Genomic DNA, 19,213 nt, shown 5'->3' with positions numbered 1-19,213 from the left:
AGATAAGAGTCTCCAGGAGGTGATGTGTAGAAATGCCGTGCCCTGTGCAGTGCTGGGTCTTGCCCCGTGCAGCGCAGGGTCTTGCCCCGTGCAGCGCAGGGTCTTGCCCCGTGCAGCGCTGGGTCTTGCCCCGTGCAGCGCTGGGTCTTGCCCTGTGCAGCGCTGGGTGGTGACGCCCGGGACTCACTTCTCATTGACTTTGACACCAATCTTCTCCAGCCCGATTTTCTTCGTACAGGAGTCACGACCAATTGCTAACAAAACCTACATTTAGAGAGAGAGCAAAAACAAATGATCAATATCAGGAATGACAGAGGCAACATCACTATGGATCCTTCAGACATTAAAAGGATACTAACAGACTATTATGAACACCCTATGCCAATAAATTTGACAGTTTAGACAAAATAGATTCCTTGAAAGACAGAATTTACCAAACTTGCACCCATACAAGTCTGAATAACCCTACGTCATGGGCTGCATTGTGCCCCTTCCCCAAATTCATGTTGCAGCCCTAACCCCCAGAACCTCAGAATGCGACTGTATTTGGAGATGGGGCCTTTGCAGAGGTGATTAAGGTAAAACAAGGCCATTAGGGTGGCCTAAACCCAGTCTGACTTGTGTCCTTACATAAGAAGAGGTTTTTGAGACACACACAACACAAACTGAGGGGTGATCACGTGAGGACACACGGAGAAGGCGGCCGTCTACACGCCCAGGAGACAGGCCTCAGAGGAGACCAGTCTACTCACACTTTGATCTCAGGGGTCTGGTCTCCAGAGCCGAGAGAAACCCCATCTAGTGGCACTTTGTTATGGCAGCCCTAGCAGACTAAGGAACTCTATACTCATTACAGAAACTGAATCCACAATGTATAAACTTCCATAAATTAACTCCAGACCCAGGTGACTTCATCGGTAGAGTCTATGGAACACTTAAGAAATAACACTAAGGACTTCCCTGGTGGCGCAGTGGTTGAGAATCCGCCTGCCAATGCAGGGGACACGGGTTCAAGCCCTGGTTCAGGAAGATCCCACATGCCACAGAGCAACTGAGCCCGTGTGCCACAACTACTGAACCTGAGCTCTAGAGTCCACGAGCCACAACTACTGAGCCCACGTGACACAACTACCGAAGCCTGCGCGCCTGGAACCCGTGCTCTGCAACAAGAAGCCACCACAATGGGAAGCCCGCACACCACAATGAAGAGTAGCCTCTGCTCACCACAACTAGAGAAAGCCCACAAGCAGCAACAAAGACCCAGTGCAGCCAAAAATAAATAAAATAAATAAATAATTTTTTTTTAAAAAAGAAATAACATTAATGATACACAAACTCTCCGGGACACAGAAGAGGGACCACGTCCCAAGTCCTTTGTAGAAGGCCGGCACAATCATCTGACACAGAATCAAACAAGGGCAGGAAAAGAAAAGAAAATTAGAAGCCAGCACTCCTCATGAACATAGATGCAAAATCCTTAACAGATGTCAGCAAGTAAAATAGAGCAACATAAAAAAAGTGGGCTTTGTCCCAAAAATACAAATCTGGTTTAACATACAAAAATCAATCAGTGTAATTCACCATATTAACAGAATAAAGGAGAAAACAACTTAATCATCCCAATAGATGTGGGGACAGCATCTGACAAAACTGAACACCCTTTGAGGATTTTAATAAAATCCTCAGCACACTCAGAATAAAAGAACACTTCCCCAGCCTGATAAAAGGCATCTGCAAAAACCCGAGAGCTCACATCCCAGCTGTGATGAAAGACGGCCTCAATGCTGAGATGGGGGACTCTCACAATTTCCATTCAACACTGTTGTGGATGTCTTAATCAGTGTAACAAGGCAAGAAAAAGAAATAAAAGCACACAGACTGGAAAGAAGAAACAAAACTGGTGTTTTATGAAGAACAAATCCTAAGGAGGTCAATATACAAAAATCATTTGTATTTCTATGTGCTAACTACTAACCACTGAAAATTAAAAATTTAAAATACCATTTACAGTAGCTTAAAAATATGAAATACTTAGAGATAAATTAAACAAAATACATGAAAGACCTCTAGAGCAAAATGACAAAAAGCTGCTGAGAGAAACTAAAGAACTCGCAAATAAATGTAAAGATATATGAGGTTCGTGTACTGGAAAAATCAATGTTGTTAAGATGTCAGTTCTCCCAAATTCATCTACATAAGCAATACAATCTCAATCAAAATCCCAGCAGGATTTTTTTTTTTTTAACAAATTGGAAACATGGATGGACCTAGAGATTATCATATTAAGTGAAGTAAGTTAGACAAAGACAAGTATCATATGATATCACTTATATGTGGAATCTAAAAAAATGATACAAATGAACTTATTCACAAAACAGAAGCAGACTCACAGACATAGAAAACAAACTTATGGTTACCAAAGGGGAAAAGGTGGGGAGGGATAAATTAGGAGTTTGGGATTAACAGGTACACACTACTATGTATAAAGTAGATAATCAACAAGGACCTACTGTATAGCACAGGGAACTATATTCAGTATATTGTATTACTTATAATTGGAAAAAAATCTGAAAAAGAATATATATATATATATATATATATACACACACACACACATATATATCTGAATCACTTTGCTGTACACCTGAAACAAACACAACATTGTAAATCAGTTATACTTCAATAAAAAAATTTCATATGGAAAGGCCCTATGCAAAGTTAGAGAGCTTACCCTCCCTGGTCTAATACTTACTATAAAGCTTCAATGACCAAAACAAGTCAGAGAGGATAGAAACAGACCCACAGTTAAATGTCACATGATTACAAAGGCACCAAAGCAATTCAATGGACAAAGGGAAGTCTTTTCACAGGTGGCTCTGGGTATCAACATGGAAGAAAAAGAACCTCAATTCCTACCTCACACTGTAAACAAAAATTAGTTCAAGATGAATTACAGGCTTAAACATAAAAGATAAAGCTATAAAGCTTCAGGAAGAAAATGCAGAATATCTTCACAACCTCAGGGTAGAGCACACAGAGAACTTTAATCATAAAACAAAAATTTGATAAATTGAACTTCAGCAAAAATTTAAAACTATTGCTCATCAAAAGATGCCATAAAAAACTAAATGGGCAACTAGATGGGAAGAAATATTCACACACATACATCTGAAAAAGGAATGTACCCACAACACACACAGAACTCCTGCAATTCCAAATAAAATTCAATAACCCAACCAAAAATAGGCCAAAGACTCAAACAGACACTTGATAAGGGAAAATATTTAAATGGCCAAAAAACACATGAGAAATTGCCAAACATCACTGTAGTCACTAGGAAGATGCAAGTTAAACCTATAACAAGATTCCACTACACGTGCACTAGAGTGGCTTAAACAAAAAAGTCGACAACCCCAGATGTTGGTGAGGCTACAGAACAACCACGACTCACGCATCCTTGGTGTAAATATAAAATGAGACGATCATTTGGAAGCTGTCTGGCAGTTTCCCCAAAAGTTAAACACAGGAAGTCCCCAATGACCAAGCAATTTCACTGCTAGGTATTTACCCACAAGAAAGGAAAGTGTGTGTCCACAGAAGGCCTCAAGCAAGAACCTTCACAGAGTTTTCGTCACAAGAACCCAGCTGCAAACAGCCTGGCTTCCCTCCACAGGAAAGTGAGTGACCTGTGGTACATTCAGACAATTCATATGGTGAAAAGAGCCAGCCACTGATACACGCCACATGGATGGATCCCGAGTCAGACCCCGAGGAGCCCGTACCACGTGGCTCCACGTCGTGACATCTAAATAGGAACAACTGGTCTCTGGTGACAGAACCGGATCAGGGTTGCTTGGGGTAAGGTACTGGGAAGGGGTGCAAGACAGCTTTCCGACTCCACAGAAATGCTCTGTTACTCTCAAAGGAGTGTGCATTACAGAAACATGTACACTTGTCAAAGCCAATTGAACTGTGCATATCACTACATGTAAATGATACATCATTACAAAAATAAACAATTCACAATTTTAGGTATTTTGCACAACTTTATACCAATACATTTGATAACTTAGATGAAACAGACTAATTCTGAGAAAATATAACAAATCAAAAGTTGATATAGAAAAAAGTAGAAAGCTTTAAAAGGTCCGTTGACTGTTAAAGAAAACTGAATGTATCTTCATTGAACATTCTAGGCCCTGGTGGTTGCATCAATGAATTCTATCAAACATACAAAGAACTAATTCTAATATTACTAAATGCTTCCAGACAACAGAAAAAGAAGGAACATATTCCAAACTTCTTTCATGAGCTAGAATAACTTTGATACCAAAATCTGAAAAGTTCAGTACATGACAGGAAAATTATAAGCCAATACAATTCTTGAATATAGATGCAAAAATTCTAAATAACCAAATCCAACAATATATAAAAAGAACCATTACCAAGTTGGGTTTATCAGGAATACAAAGATTAAAGAAAAAAAAATTATTAACAGCTACAAAAGAAACAATCTTACAGCTAAATATCCACTCCTGACTTTTAAAACAAACAAACAAACAAAACCAAAATAACAAAAGAAACCACTTAGCAAACAAGAAATAGAAAATGATTTCTTTAGCGTGATTAAGAATATCTACCCAAACCCTATGGAAAACCTTACTCTATAACCATGAAACAGTGAAAGCCTTCCTTCTGACCCTGAAAACAGACAGGAGCGCCTGGCTCTGCATTTCTTGTTAACACTGCACTGGAGGCCATGGCTGGTGCCCTTGTGCAAGAAAAAGGAGGAAAGGGAAACAGTTGAAAGGAGGAAGCAAAACCCTTGTTATGAACATGTACAAAGAAGACCCCAAATAATCTAAGGATACATGACCAAATATGACTTTAGCAAGCTTACTGAATACTAAATCAAATCACACAAATCAGCAGCATTTCTATATATCAGCAACAAACAGTGAAAGACAATGACATTTTTTTCAAAAAACATCATTTGTAACTATACAGAAATACGTAAGTACCTAGGAATAAATCTAACAGAAGACCTTCCTGATGTCTACAGAGAAATGTACTAACTTTGTTGGGAACTATGACAGATGGCTTAAGTCAAAGGACAGATATACCATGTTCATGGACTGCGAGACTGGATACTGCAAAGAAGTCCAGTGTGTCCAACTGGTTACGCATCCACCGCAATCCTAATCAAAATCTGAACAGAGGCTGATTTTTATTTTTGTTTTTGTTTTACGTATTTTTGGCTTTGGTGAGCCTCTCCACATTATCTACTTTTAATTGAAAAGAATCACATTATAAGAGTGTGTAAAACATAAGTGTACAGTTTATGTTAAAGGTATAAACTACAGTTTACAAAAGAAATGGTCTCTAAATATCATCAGTTTAAATTAGAATTGTTGCCACCCAAAAGTCCATGGACTAGTCACACTGTTTGGAGATTTTACATTGTTTGTTTTTGAAAATATCTTTATTGTTGTTTTGATTATAAAATATATTCAATGTTTATTGCAAAAATATTCAAATGCAGAAATGTATAAGACATCTAATTCCCCAGAAGTAAGCACTAGAAGCAGTCAGGTACACCTGCTTCCAGATTTTGTTCTCTGCATAGTCACACACACACGTATGTTTTACCATCGTATGCTTCGTGTACCACTGAAAACTATCAAATGTCAACAGCACAACCACCTTCCATATGTATCAGACTCTCAGGAAGAATCAAGAAAAGAGTTAATGCTGGTATAATTTTCCCATAAGTTTCATCTGCACTACCTTACGAGCGTGTTCATCCGCCCACCGCTCACACGACAGAAACTCACCGTGTTGTAAAGGCCCTCAATCATCTCTGTTCCTTCCGTAGATTGAGCCACTACCTTCAGCTTCCCGGGTGACCCCTTCTCCAACTGCTGAACCTGGCGAGGAGGAACAGTGCGAGGATTATCTCTACAGGTGACAGAAAATAGGTGGCCCACAGGGTGTGTGTACGTTTAGGTGTTTGGACAGAGAAAAGAGGGCCGTCCCAAGGGACAATGTGGAGGGAGAGACAAGTTGCTGGGTGGGTTAGTTGGAGACAACAGAAGGGGAGCCACGGAGGGATGCTTTCCAGGCATTGACTGAACAGATGGCGTGTTCCAGGGGACCACTTCCCGAGCACTGAGACAGGCCGGAAACACAGCAGGGAGTACATTCGGTGGGGAAATCAAGAGCTTTATTTCGTCTTGTTAAATTTAAAATGCTTGAGAGGAATTCAAGTGGAGACGCCCAGCAGGCAGCTGCATAAATGGGTGTGGAGTTGGGCAGGATGCCTGAGCAGAGGCCTCAGCACTGAGACAAGACATGCGGCCGTGGGAGGGACAGCGAGGGGGAAGGGGAGGAGGGGGAGGGGCGGCCAGGCGCCGAGACCCGGGGCGGGAACACCATCTTCAGGGTCCCTGGCAAGCACAGTTAACGAGGGCAGCAGAGAAGCGCGGGAGCGGGGAGGGCGAGGCGACAGCCACGGCTGGCAGGTGCTGGGGACTCACCTCCACGGGCACGAACTTGCGCAGGAATCGGACGCCGAGCTGCTGCATGGAGGAGCCCACCTTCTCGGCCATCTCCTGGTCGAAGCCCCGCAGCAGCTGCGAGCGCACCATGACCGTGACCTCCAGGCCCAGGCCGGCCAGGAAGCCTGCGCACTCCAGCGCCGCGGGGGATGCGCCCACCACCAGGGTCGCGCCCGGGCAGTAGGGCAGAGAGAAGAGGTCATCGCTGCAAAGAGAGAAGGGGTTTCCAGGCGGGATGGTGCCACGCGGGGCCGGAACGAACAGGCGCTGAAGGGGACAGACAGCCTGTGGAGTGCGTGTCCACTGCGGAGGGAGATGTCCAGCCCAGTGTCTCGAAATCAAACTAGTGGGTCACAGGCCAAGATTTTGTAAATAATACAATGGAATGGAGGATATTAGACCACATTCCATGTAATAAGAAGAAACACTGCTTTGCTTGGTGTGTGTGTTGTGTGTTCACCTGAACAACCACACAGTGAAAAAAGTATTTCTTAAAGTGCGCCTGCTCAAAAAAGTGTGAAAGTCATCGTCCAGCTTTATATGTCAAGGTCGTATGTCCTGCTACAACCGTCCAATGAGAATTCCTATTACATCCCAGTATTAGGACAGCTGTGCTTCTCCTGGTCACCTAGTTCATTACTGTCATACAGACACGAAACCCGACAGCAGTGAAGTAGTCACTGCTTCCCTGTGAGCTCTAGAAATTGTAGAGCCAAATCCCAGACCCGTTCCCAGAGCACCTACCAGGAGACCTGTAACACACCTGTGTGCACCTGTGACCTTATTATTTACCAAGCCTACGGTCTCTGTGCTCCATTATGTTAACTACTTAGCTTTGCATTGTATGTACTTTTATTTGTCATTAGTTCAAATCTTTTGTGAAATAAGACAGGGAGTAAATAAACTGGAGACACAGAAACATACTATTTACAACTTACAGTTAGATGGCCTAGTTAATCTTACCTAGTAATACAGTATTCTTTATCTCCTTGGATTCCCAAATAGCGCGGCCTTTCCCCTGTTGCTATGACAAATTTTGCTGCAGTATAATACGTTTCCTGTCCCTTTCCATTGGTTGCCTTGAAAAGAGCAAAGCAAATTTCACTTTTCATCAAACACCACAGAATATCAGACACCCGGGACGCAGTAGTTACTACGGAGCTTCCCGTCAGCGGGAACACACGTGCAAAGATAGTAACGCACTGGGATAACCTCCTGCACAGAAAACAGGCGTGTTCACAGCCTGGGCGCCACGGCCGCGGTGCGGGGCAGCGGGGAGCTGGAAGGCCAGTCAGGGCGGCCGCGCGGGTGACTGGAGAGAGGACAGAGCACGGCCAAGTGCGCAGGCCAGAGAGCAGCTGGCATCTGGGGAACAGCCAGTGCCGGGAAGGAACAAGGAAAGAGGGCGCCAACTCTGAAGACCCTTGTGCGCCGTCCCGAAATCCAGGCTCTGCGGAATCCACAAAGCTGCTCATTGTTTGTTTATTTTCAATTACACAAGCGAATCATAAATCCATTTTCATTAGAAGATTAAAAAACAGTGGGACGGAGGGAGGGCAGCCTGGAGGAGGGTCCTGAACAGAACAGTCAGGCTGCGGCGGGGAGAAGGCAGGCAGGTGACGGCCTGAGAAACAAGCCCACCAACTGGAGCTCCCACCCCGGTCTCCTGTGGCCACGTGAGGTTCTCAGCTCTCAACACACCACTGACACCTTTCTAGAGACAGCAGGTGACCACAAAAGGACCTCAAGTCCTGTCCAGGCCATCGAGAACTGTGCCACCAAAGCAGAGGACAGAGGTGGAGCAGGTGCTGAGGACGGCAGCGGACCATCTCCCATGCTCCAGTTCAATGTTTGTGATCATCACAACAGTCTCATTCTCCTTAAGTACAGATCTTACAACACACAAATATTACAAATACAAATGTATAAAATACACTAATTCTGATACTACTTTTACTAGTGCTTTTATGAATAATATGTACTGGAGTTGTAGTTAAGGTTTCATTTTAAAAAAGAATTGCACTCCTAAAATTTTGATCTTTTTAGAATTTTGAACTCTGAACTGTTTAAACATTTCCTCTTTTAAGATGGCAATGAAACCAAAAGGCAAATAAGTTAAAACTGAGAGTTCTTTAAAAGGCCATTTCTCCACTTTAGCTAGACGTGGAATCAACGAACACTGGGGAAAGCACACACGTGCACGGCTGTGCACACGCACACCGGCTGCAGCCCTCAACATGCAACACGGAGTCTGGGTTCACGGCAGGCATGGCAGAAGTAAGGAAAGCAACGAACGGGACGAAACGCCCCAACAGACCTTGATTTTATGGTGTTCAACAAATTCCCCGCAGGAGTTGACGTGGGCCACCGCCTTCTCCCTCAGAGACCGCCGGTAGCCCCGGGTCAGAGAGCCGATGTGGTTCTGAATGGCTTCGGTCATGGTCTCCCAGTTGTGCTTCACTGAGGAGAAATCACCAGGGGGTGTGAAGGGGCTGCACTGTCACCGGTAAGTCACATGTAACACACGAGCCACCCTATCTATCGCTTCAAGAATCAAGAAGTGAACAGAAGATAATTAGCAACTGGAACCTTCTTCATGCCAGTCACGGCTTATACTTCTTCCTCTTTTATAATACAAAAGACGCGCAAAGCACAGTTGTGAAAAAAGGAAAGCCCACGGAGGAGGGCGGGGGGCAGCCCTCTCGCAGCCAGGCCCCAGGGTCTCGAGGTACCGGCAGCGCCCCCAGGACAGGTGCGGGACACCTCCCCGGCCACTCCCCCCGGGTCCCCAGCAGGGCTGTGACAGTGAATGCCCTGCGTTTAGACGACAGAGTTCACCCACTTCCCGTTGAAGCTGGGGTGGGGTTGACGGAATGAAGATTCCTCCTCACCCTGGACCTTCTAGGTGGGGTTTCTTTCCTGGATTCATCGCATCTGCCGATGCTGGTCCCCAAGGAGACACCAGCCCAGGGCTCCCGTCAAGCTGGGGGAGGTCCCCAAAGGCAAACCCATCCAACGGGGGTTCACCCTCTGGTCACATTTGGACCCGGACCCCTCCAGAGCTCCTGAGGGCCCCACTCACTGGGACATGGGACAGGAGAGCACAGGGAAGGGGCAGAGGTCACAGTGCGCGGAGGCTCGGGCGGCGGCAGTGATTATGGCCCAGACGTCACGTCACCCTTCCTAGGACCTCAGTGGACAACAAGTCTCCTAAGATTTTGCAGTCCAGATGGCCATTCTGGTTACTACGTTCCCAGACCCCATGCCCATGATCCCAGGGGGTTTCGACCAGCAGTGATGACCATCTCTACACAGCCCACATGGTGTGGGGCAAGCTGCTTCGCGTCCTGTGTCCTACCTCAAGGGCCACCTTTGCCACCTCCACTCCTCAAGGCTCCTAAGTGCCCCTCAGGTTGATGCTGGAAACCTCAGCACCAATTACGGGCACTAAGTCGCTCCCCTCCCCCTCCCCTCCCCTCCCCCTCCCTCTCCCCTCCCCCTCCCCCCCTCCTCTCCCTCCCCCAGCAGGCTGTGCTGCTCCAGGGCAGGAGTGATAGTTTCCTCATCTCTGCATCCTCAGAGCCTCACCAATAGGTGTTTCGCAGGTTTTTTTTTTTTTTTTTTGGCCACACCGCACGGCATGCGGGATCTTAGTTCCCCAACCAGGGATCGAACCCGCATCCCCTGCAGTGGAAGTGCAGAGTCCTAACCACTGGACCACCAGGGAAGTCCCACCAATAGGTTTTTATTGGTGAATTTGTTTTCCATTTTTCATTAACCAAAGACATACATAAACACTGATAAAAAAGAAAGTGTCCTCACAGTAATGGATAAAATCCACACAATGACCCTTGCTATTCTGTTTTCTTTATACTTGAAAGAAATCTGAAAATAGTGATTATTCCCTCTCACACTCTGCTAAGGGTTTGGAATGGCCGAGGCTGCAAAAACTCCCTCCTTAAGCACTAAGACCCACGAAAGCAGGTTTCAACTGACCATCTCTGAGTTCTCTGGGCCTGGCTGGCACACGGTGGGCTCTTAAAAAGTGTTTATTAAACTAATTTAAAACTAAACCACAGGGACTTCCCTGGCGGTCCAGTGGTTAGGACTCCACGCTTTCACTGCCGAGGGCCCGGGTTTGATCCCTGGTCGGGGAACTAAGATCCCATAAGCTGCACAGCGCAGCCAAAAAAAAACCCCATAAAACTAAACTACAGAAATGTAAATAGCAAGGATTTCTAAGGAACTCATTCTTTCTCTTCTCCCAATCTATATTTTTACACGCTATCACCCACCTTGTTGATTGTACTCCCAGCCAAACTTCCTTGAGTCAGTTAGCGCCTGGCCCAAAAGGGCAGCTTGGTGCATCAACTTCTTAGGGATGCAGCCAACATTCACACAAGTGCCACCAAGACCTGAGAGAGAAGGCCATAGTTGTAACGTTGTATGTGTGTGTGTGTGTGGGGTTTTGCGCACGTGCAGAGTGGGTGTTATTAAAACGTGGAAATGACAAACTCCACGGTCATGGGGGTCACCATCACGCCCCACAACAACACGAAATGATTCACCGGACTTGTTGGCCGAGGGTCCATGAAGAAGGCCCAGGGGTGCGCAAAACATGGACGTGCATGTGACCGGTTTTCTGGGGACAGGGTCCAAAACTTCCACTTGAGTCTGACCCGCAAAGCGGTCAGAACCGCGCCAGGTTAACTAGGCCCACGCTGCACGAAGGCCAAGGCAGTGGCCTCCAGCCTTTCCTTCTGCAAACCGGAGTCCTCCCCTGGGCCGGCAAAGCTCCACTGCCAGCTGCCAGGGAACATCTACTCTGGATCCTTCAACAACACGGGGCGAGAAACAGAAGAGCCCTCTGAGAGGACATCTCTCCTGGCGTCCAGGTTAAGCGGGCTCTTTCTGGACAGGAGAGGGGAGGGGGGCAGAGGGAGGAAGAAGAAAGACAAGCGTGCTAACCATACGAGCAAAGTTGAGGTGGATTACCTTTAATATATGAAATTCTAGGCTAGATTTTTTTGAGTAAACTTGAACTTTAAAAACCAACTTTCCCGGGGCCTCCCTGGTGGCGCAGTGGTTAAGAACCCGCCTGCCAGTGCAGGGGACACGGGTTCGAGTCCTGGTCCGGGAAGATCCCACATGCCACGGAGCAACGCAGCCCACATGTCACAGCTACTGAGCCTGCACTCTAGAGCCCGCGATCCACAACTACTGAGCCCATGTGCCACAACTACTGAAGGCCGCACACCTAGAGCCCGTGCTCCACAACAAGAGAAGCCACCGCAACGAGAAGCCCGCGCACCGCAACGAAGAGTAGCCCCCGCTCATCACAACTAGAGAAAGCCTGCGTGCGGCTACAAAGACCCAACACAGCCAAAAATAAAATAAATAAAATAAATAAATTTATTAAAAAAAAAACAAAAAACACCAACTTTCCCATTTTGTCAGGGTTCTGGCAGGAAACAGGTGACACGCCAGCTGGGGAACTGAGGAGAGGGTAGAAATCATTACAGGGTGTGGCAGGAAGAGCAGTGGGTGGAAGCGGGGCCACCACCAGCCCCGTGGAGGGGTAAGCGACGGGGCCAGTGCCACCACCCAAAGCTGGACCACGGGGGGAGAACCAGCCTGCAGTGCCCAGCGGGCCTGGAGACCCTGCCCTACGCTCCCTCCTCTGCTCTTCCCGTTACCCCGATGGCCACGCCCCAGGAGAAGCCAGAGGGCACGCGGCCAATTCCCCAGTTTGTGGGGAGAGCAGGGTACAGACAACGGGGATGGACCGAAGCATAAAGAGAAAACACCCAGCACAAAACCTATGCCTTCTATGCTACAGTGAAAAGAGCGTGGACAGGCAAGCACTCTTGTCTACAGCAAAGTCCCAGGCTGGGAGCTCGCTGTGCGTTGCGTTAAACGGACCTGGGATGACCACACACACTAACTCAACTGACCATCCTGCAGCCACTGGGGTCCATGATAAGATCAATGCAGAAACACAGAAAAGCATCATGGCCACCTCAGGCGAGCACAACGGGGTGCACACACCACGGCGTGACCACAGCTGTGTGAAAACGTCCATGTGTGGGCACAAAAAGTATTCTGGCAGAAGTTCTGGAATACTGGGGTCATGGAATTTTTCCCTTTCGCACAGTCTTCCTTAATTATTTTCCTATTATTCTTCCAGTGTCTCCCCTTGTTAACAATCTGATTGGAGATTTAGTTTCCTCACCCCTGAAACAGGTGGGTTAAACTTGAGATTGTTGTGAGGACTGAGGGAGACTGAGCCGACACAGAACAACCGCCGCACGATGGTGGGAAGAGCAGCTCACCCCACGATGTGCCCTGGGGCGACGGGACCACAACGTCCAGCACCATGACTCTCCTCCCCAAAGCGGCGGCTTCCTATGAAAAAAGCCACAGATAGAGATCCTGTCATTTTCCTGACACTCCCCCGATTTCTCTCTCCCCTCAACGATGACTGTGCTTGTGATGAAACCCAGTCTTTCCTCTTTACTAAACCAGCTATTACAACAACAGAGTAGACTGGAACATCATAAATGGCTTTTTTTTAAGTAGCAGAAGAAATGCTCACGGCAATCACCAGGAAAATTATCTTCGGGTGTCGTTTTCTTCATACCTGAGCACACGAAAGGCCACCAGAGCCACCACCAATGACAATGAGGTCGTAATCATATGCTGGATCTTCCTCAAGGAGCTTCTGTAATAAACCTCTCTGATGTGCCTGAGGGTTAATCAAAGGGGAGAACACAGCATGACTTGTTTTCAAACTATTTCTTTGTACCCTATGCTTAATCAGCATAAATTTCTTTTGTAAAAATCTTGGAAACAGTTGACCTACAATTTATGTAAGTTGGAACTGTCAGTTTACCTGGATGGCATTCAGTTGGGTCCAACTAGTTAGAACGGATGCCAAAGCACATATATTTTGTTGGTTATCACCCAATAGTGAGGCATGTGTCCAATGATGGGGAGGCCATGGCCTTATAGCCATGTCAGACAAGGTCATTTTGTAAGCAGCTCTTCTGCCCTTTTCTGTTTGTTCATTTCTGCTTTCCTCAGACCTTAATTGCAAAACTGAGATCATAGGTAACATTTAAACTAGCTCCTGATTTCTGCTCTACTGAATGCACGCAATACCTCGCCTGACCTGTTGACTCCTTTCCTGGATTAAAAGGAGTAAGAATGAAGGATTAAGTAGGTAAACAATGACTGACTCTCTATGCCCATCTTCCCCCTTAACAAATCTGCAGGTGGACCACATGGGCAAGATGGCATCCAAAGGAAGCTCAGGAGAAGTCAGCAGGTCTGCACACAATGGAGAAACGACGAAGAATCTGACCTCCTGTCTTAATGATTAACTGAGATTATTTCCCCTTTTTCCCTTTAAAAACGTTCATGGCCAAGCAGAATCTTCCAAGTTGGTTCTGGGACATGGGTCCGCCTTCTTCCCAGATGGCTCGCTTTTCTGATTAAAGCAACTTTCCTTTCTACTAACACTTGCTTCTCGATATTGGCTTTCGACTGGCGAGCAGATAAACCTGAGTCACAGAATAACTTAGTGCAGTTAAATAGCCAAGCACCATTTTTCAAGATCCTCTATATTTTGTTCACCTGTGCTAGTCTTCACTTTGAAAACAATTCTCATGCATCATCAGCAGGACATGCACTTTGAAGCTTTTCCTGGTTTCTCGTAAATTGACCTAAATCTTGCAACTTCCTATACAACTCAAACAACCTGCTCTTTCCGTCGGGATGGTCAGGAGGCTGACGCTGCAGCACACTCTCGTGTCCACTTGGCCCGCCTTGTGGTCAGAAGAAGCTTAGACGAGGTCAGAGACTCCATACGTAACTAAACAATAGTTCTGTCTGTGCGAAGTCAGCTGCTCAGTCCCATCACACTGGCTTTTGAACGGGCTCGTCCTGGGAGTGCCATGCAAGTGCCACGCGACCAAAGACCCAGCAGATGTCTCGTGCATGGTCCCAGAGCCGGGTGGCCTCCTGATTCCTAGGGGCCCGTAGGGAAATCTACCTCCTACACAGCTGCTGTCCAAGGGAGAGTCTTCCAGTCTCGAAGTAGAACTGACATCTCTACAGCCCCAGATCCATGCTCTGACAGCATTTTCCCAGCTAGGATTGGCAAGACCAGCACCTCCAAAGGTGTTTAGAGGCTATAAACTATGGTACTTACCACCATGTGAGTTGGGTTATAGCTTCTAGGACAGACAGAGCAGGCTGTTACTAGATAACAATGCCAATCCCAGATTAACATACAACGTAGACAATCTTTTCTCCTGACAAAAATATAATTCTTAATTGAAATCGAAATATAAGTATTTAATCAATCACTGATTATTACCATTTGCATACATACATAAAGGATACAAGAGCAGAATTTTAATAAAAGCAAACAACTAGGTAAAATACAGACCTTATTTAATAAATAACCATTTTTATCTATCTCTACTTAACCGAACAATTCCTGTTCATTTCTGCATTCTAGGAATCAAATAAGCAAAACTTTGCAAAGCTCACAGGGTCAGCAGCCTTGGTAGGAGTTCTGTGCACCCTGGACCAGAATGTGAGTGTTGACCTCGTTTCACTAAACCTTGAGGAGGGAAGAGGCCTTGTCCCCGTCCCATCACGAGGAAGAGAGCAGGGCCGCTCACCTGTCTGCCCTGCAACCTCACTCAAAGCCTCTTCCTTCTCAGCTTCGGAAGTTTGAATCCGTAGAAAAGCTGATTTCCATTAAAGTAATCAAGATGACCTGATAACCATCCTATAGGCTTTTGAGTTTACAAGCTCCGAAAGACACAAATGAATAGACTTCTAAAAACCATCTCCCCCCACCTTTTAATTATTTTTTTAAAACAAAATTTGAACAAACAGCATTCCAGAACACACGATACTATCATTACCTGGAAAGTTCGGTCACATCCGCCCACGTGCACTTTATTCACAAAGATACTGGGCACGGTCCTCTGATTAGTGATCTCCGACAGCACCTCTTGAACACTGGCCCCATCGTCTAAGGAATAAAAGATTAAATATGTAAAACACTGCAAAGGTTCTAAGCCTTTGTGAGCCGAGCTGAAGTGTTATGACACTCAGATGCCCACGTTTGCACACCCACAAAGGTCAGCATATCATACAACTTTATAAATGATGACTCGAGAGGGGAAAACACTCAGGTGTTCAAAAGGAACCTTAAAGAATAAAGACCAGTCTACTGACTCCTTTTAAAACAAACACTTCTAAATCAGAATCTGATTTATAATTCAATGACTAGGCAGAGACAGATAAGAATCCTCTTTAAAGAGCAAACATAAAATAAGATCTGCTTTAACAGTGGTAACTCAGGAAATATTTCCTGTAATTACATTTGCAAAAGCTTCATCATCAGGGTCCCTAAAAATAGAACTGGGCCGTAAGTACTTCCGGCACCCTGCTTGGGATACTCTCTAGACAAGTTTCAAAGATTCGAGAACACGTCGCTTATTAAAGTGACCTGCCTAAAAGGAGGGGTGAAGTCCACGAAGGCTCAGATCAGGTTTTTGTTCACCATGACGTCTCCCACTCCTGCAAAACACATGCACGCGTAAAGTGCACAGATGACAGGAATTCAAAAGTGTAAAGCTGGAAAACTAACGTGTTGCCCCTCAGGGGTAATACACTCAGGAAACAGGGGCAGATGCACTTCATTTATCACAGCTTCATCTACTGTGCTAGAAAGCTGGCAGACACATCTGAAATGCCTGAAGGACTTCCAGGTTACCGGCTTATACATCTTCCTTCTACTCCCTCCCCTCAAACGCAAAAAACATAAACAAAAAAAAAATCTACACAAATTATTTTCATATACAGGTTCACTCTCCGCGGGGTTTAATGTTGATGAAATTAGCTCATCTAACCGAAAGAGACAGGAGTAAATTGAATTGAATAAGGCAAACGGAAAGAAGTCAATCTTGTTGACATTTATTGCAAACAACAATGTGTACTAATCATTCTACTTACCAACTTGATCAAGTTCCAAGATATTACAGTCAACTCCCAGAGAAGAAAAGAGTTCTTTAACCTGCAACAAAAATGCACCCAAGTTTTACTCTCACAAAGATTAGACAGAGCTATGAAACATGGGCATAGTAACAAGGGATGTTCAAAACAGATGTTCTTCAGGAACATGAGCTCCGGTCTATGTTCTCCCCCTTCCTCTATGCATCTTCCCAGAAAAACCTCACCCCATCTCTCTCCTTCCTTTACATTCTTGATTTCCAAACCTGCATTCTCGATTTCCAAATCTGTAACTTTTGCCCAAATCCCCTTTCTGAACTCAGGACAAGCAATATTTCTCCACCTGGCTGACCACAGGTACCTCACATGCAGCATGCCCCAAATAAAATTCATCTGTTCCCACATCCCTTTTCCTCTTTGCGTTTTCTGTCAACAGTCATTAAGCCATTCAACAAATACTCATCCGTCACACACCTACTATAGAGGTCATCCATTGTTCTACATACTCAAGATGCAACAATGAGAAGGACACAATCCCTGCCCTCCAGTAGGGGAAACAGACAAGGAAACGGACAACTCCACCCTGTCACCATTCGCCAGTTGCTTGAACACAAAACCCTAGGTCCTTGCTACTCAAATGGGGGGCCAGCAGCTTGGGCATCTCTAGGAGTCGTCAGACACGCGGACGCAGGCCCTGGATGCTGATCTGCATCTTGAGCACTTTGCGGAGCACGGACTGAGTCACTCCAGTGCTTCCCTCTCCTGCGGTGTCTTCCTCCCCTCACTAACTCCTCACCCACCCAGTTAATGACCAAGTCTCGACATTCCTCTGCGTGGAGCTCGTTCATCTTTCCAGTTCCCCCGAGTCGCGGTCCTCAGCCAGTGACACCTACCACGGGAATTTCTCAGCTCCCTCCTAGGGGTTCTCTAAGCTGCAGCTGACGAGGTCAGCTTTCAGCAGGGCTCCAACCCTTCAACGCCCTCAGCCCTCAAGGTAAAGCCCAGGGGCTCCAATTCCAGGATGGAGGCGTGAGGAACTTGGCAGACCTGCTCCCTGGCAAACGTCCACAACTGGTGGAACTTGTTTAAAAAGAGCCATTTAAAGTCTCTCGAAATTGAGGGCACATAGCAAATAAGGAAACATTTATTGAAGAAAATCTACTAGATGTCAGTAAGAGGGGGAGAGTCTGAGGCACCTGAGCCATGACCTGCGCCTTCCCTCCTCTGCCCGTCAGCGTGATGGAAGCTCCACTCCAGGTGGACGTGGCCAAGGGAATGAGGCTGCCTGTTCCCTGAGATCCCAGCCACCAGAAGGGCCAGGCCACCACCATTTCCCAATCTCCCCACAGCTCTGAGTGGCAGAGGCTATATTCCTGGGGAGCGTGGCCAGCAACACGGGAAAAGCTCCCTTCCTTCAACCACCCCCACTCACAAATCCAAGTTTCTATCCCAGGCAAAAACGCCGGGGCCCTGATCCCCCCGGCCCCAGCCCACTGGTGGGACAAGGTTCCAGGCTGGGAGAGGCCACCGCCTCACCAGAGCTGCTCATAAAGCAGGTTGTCCCTCCAAGACAAGGGGGTCGCTGTCCCCACCCCAGCTCTGGAGCAAGGTCTCAGAGACTCTGCTCAGGGCAAGAGGTAAACCACAAGATCAGAGAGCTCCAAAACTCTACCCAAAGGAACGGACTTTATTTGAAACAGACTGTGGGGAAGTTCAAGTCTAAAGGTGCAACTGAAACAATGGAGATTTCAGTGGTGAGCAGTTAAGGGGAGGCTGGTAGCTCCATCCTCTGTAGCCAGCTGGTTTACCAGAGAGCCAGGGAAGGACCTATCGAACAACAACCCTTCTAGGGTCAGAACAAACTGCAAATTTGTCTCAAAAACTACAGCTGCAAAGGGGCCCAGATTTAATTAGATAAGCGAACGGAACAATTTACACCCCAGGGGATTGTCAAAAACAGCAGAGCAACTAACCTGCAAATGGTGGAGCCTAACACCTTAACACCTGGCATGACACTGACAGGGTCAGACAATGTAACACGGGCGCCCAGCGAGAGCCCTGCTCAACCCTAACACCTGGCATGACACTGACAGGGTCAGACAGTGTAACACGGACGCCCAGCGAGAGCCCTGCTCAACCCTAACACCTGGCATGACACTGACAGGGCCAGACAACGTAACACGGGCGCCCAGCGAGAGCCCTGCTCAACCCTAACACCTGGCATGACACTGACAGGGTCAGACAACGTAACACGGGCGCCCAGCGAGAGCCCTGCTCAACCCTAACACCTGGCATGACACTGACAGGGTCAGACAGTGTAACACGGACGCCCAGCGAGAGCCCTGCTCAACCCTAACACCTGGCATGACACTGACAGGGTCAGACAGTGTAACACGGACGCCCAGCGAGAGCCCTGCTCAACCCTAACACATGGCATGACACTGACAGGGTCAGACAACATAATACGGATGCCCAGCGAGAGCCCTGCTCAACCCTAACACCTGGCATGACACTGACAGGGTCAGACAACATAACACGGACACCCAGCGAGAGCCCTGCTCAACCCTAACACCTGGCATGACACTGACAGGGTCAGACAACGTAACACGGACGCCCAGCGAGAG

General features: G+C 46.7%; 1 protein-coding gene across 5 annotated transcripts in view; it reads right to left on the bottom strand.

Moving 5' to 3' along the window:
• Nucleotides 1–19,213, bottom strand: part of TXNRD3 (thioredoxin reductase 3) — a 41,806-nt gene that overhangs the window by 10,975 nt on the left and 11,618 nt on the right. For 4 of the 5 annotated variants that reach the window (XR_014251038.1, XR_014251039.1, XM_082413960.1 and 1 more), the window contains exons 2-11: nt 16,593–16,653; nt 15,497–15,606; nt 13,198–13,302; nt 12,890–12,962; nt 10,853–10,972; nt 8,875–9,017; nt 7,521–7,636; nt 6,537–6,762; nt 5,835–5,927; nt 188–264 (exon numbers count right to left, since the gene is read on the bottom strand). Coding sequence is in view for 3 of the 5 variants with exons in the window: in XM_082413960.1 (XP_082270086.1) it covers nt 188–264; nt 5,835–5,927; nt 6,537–6,762; nt 7,521–7,636; nt 8,875–9,017; nt 10,853–10,972; nt 12,890–12,962; nt 13,198–13,302; nt 15,497–15,606; nt 16,593–16,653 (1,124 nt within the window). In the remaining 2 variants the exon portion in view is untranslated. The remainder of the gene's footprint in view (nt 1–187; nt 265–5,834; nt 5,928–6,536; nt 6,763–7,520; nt 7,637–8,874; nt 9,018–10,852; nt 10,973–12,889; nt 12,963–13,197; nt 13,303–15,496; nt 15,607–16,592; nt 16,654–19,213) is intronic. The other variant, XM_082413959.1, reaches the window with a different exon arrangement.

This window comes from Balaenoptera physalus (genome assembly GCF_965194825.1).
Source record: "Balaenoptera physalus genome assembly, chromosome: 11".
Lineage (NCBI taxonomy): Eukaryota > Metazoa > Chordata > Mammalia > Artiodactyla > Balaenopteridae > Balaenoptera > Balaenoptera physalus.
Note: the sequence above shows the minus strand (reverse complement) of the source record. Positions and strands in the feature narration are given on the sequence as shown.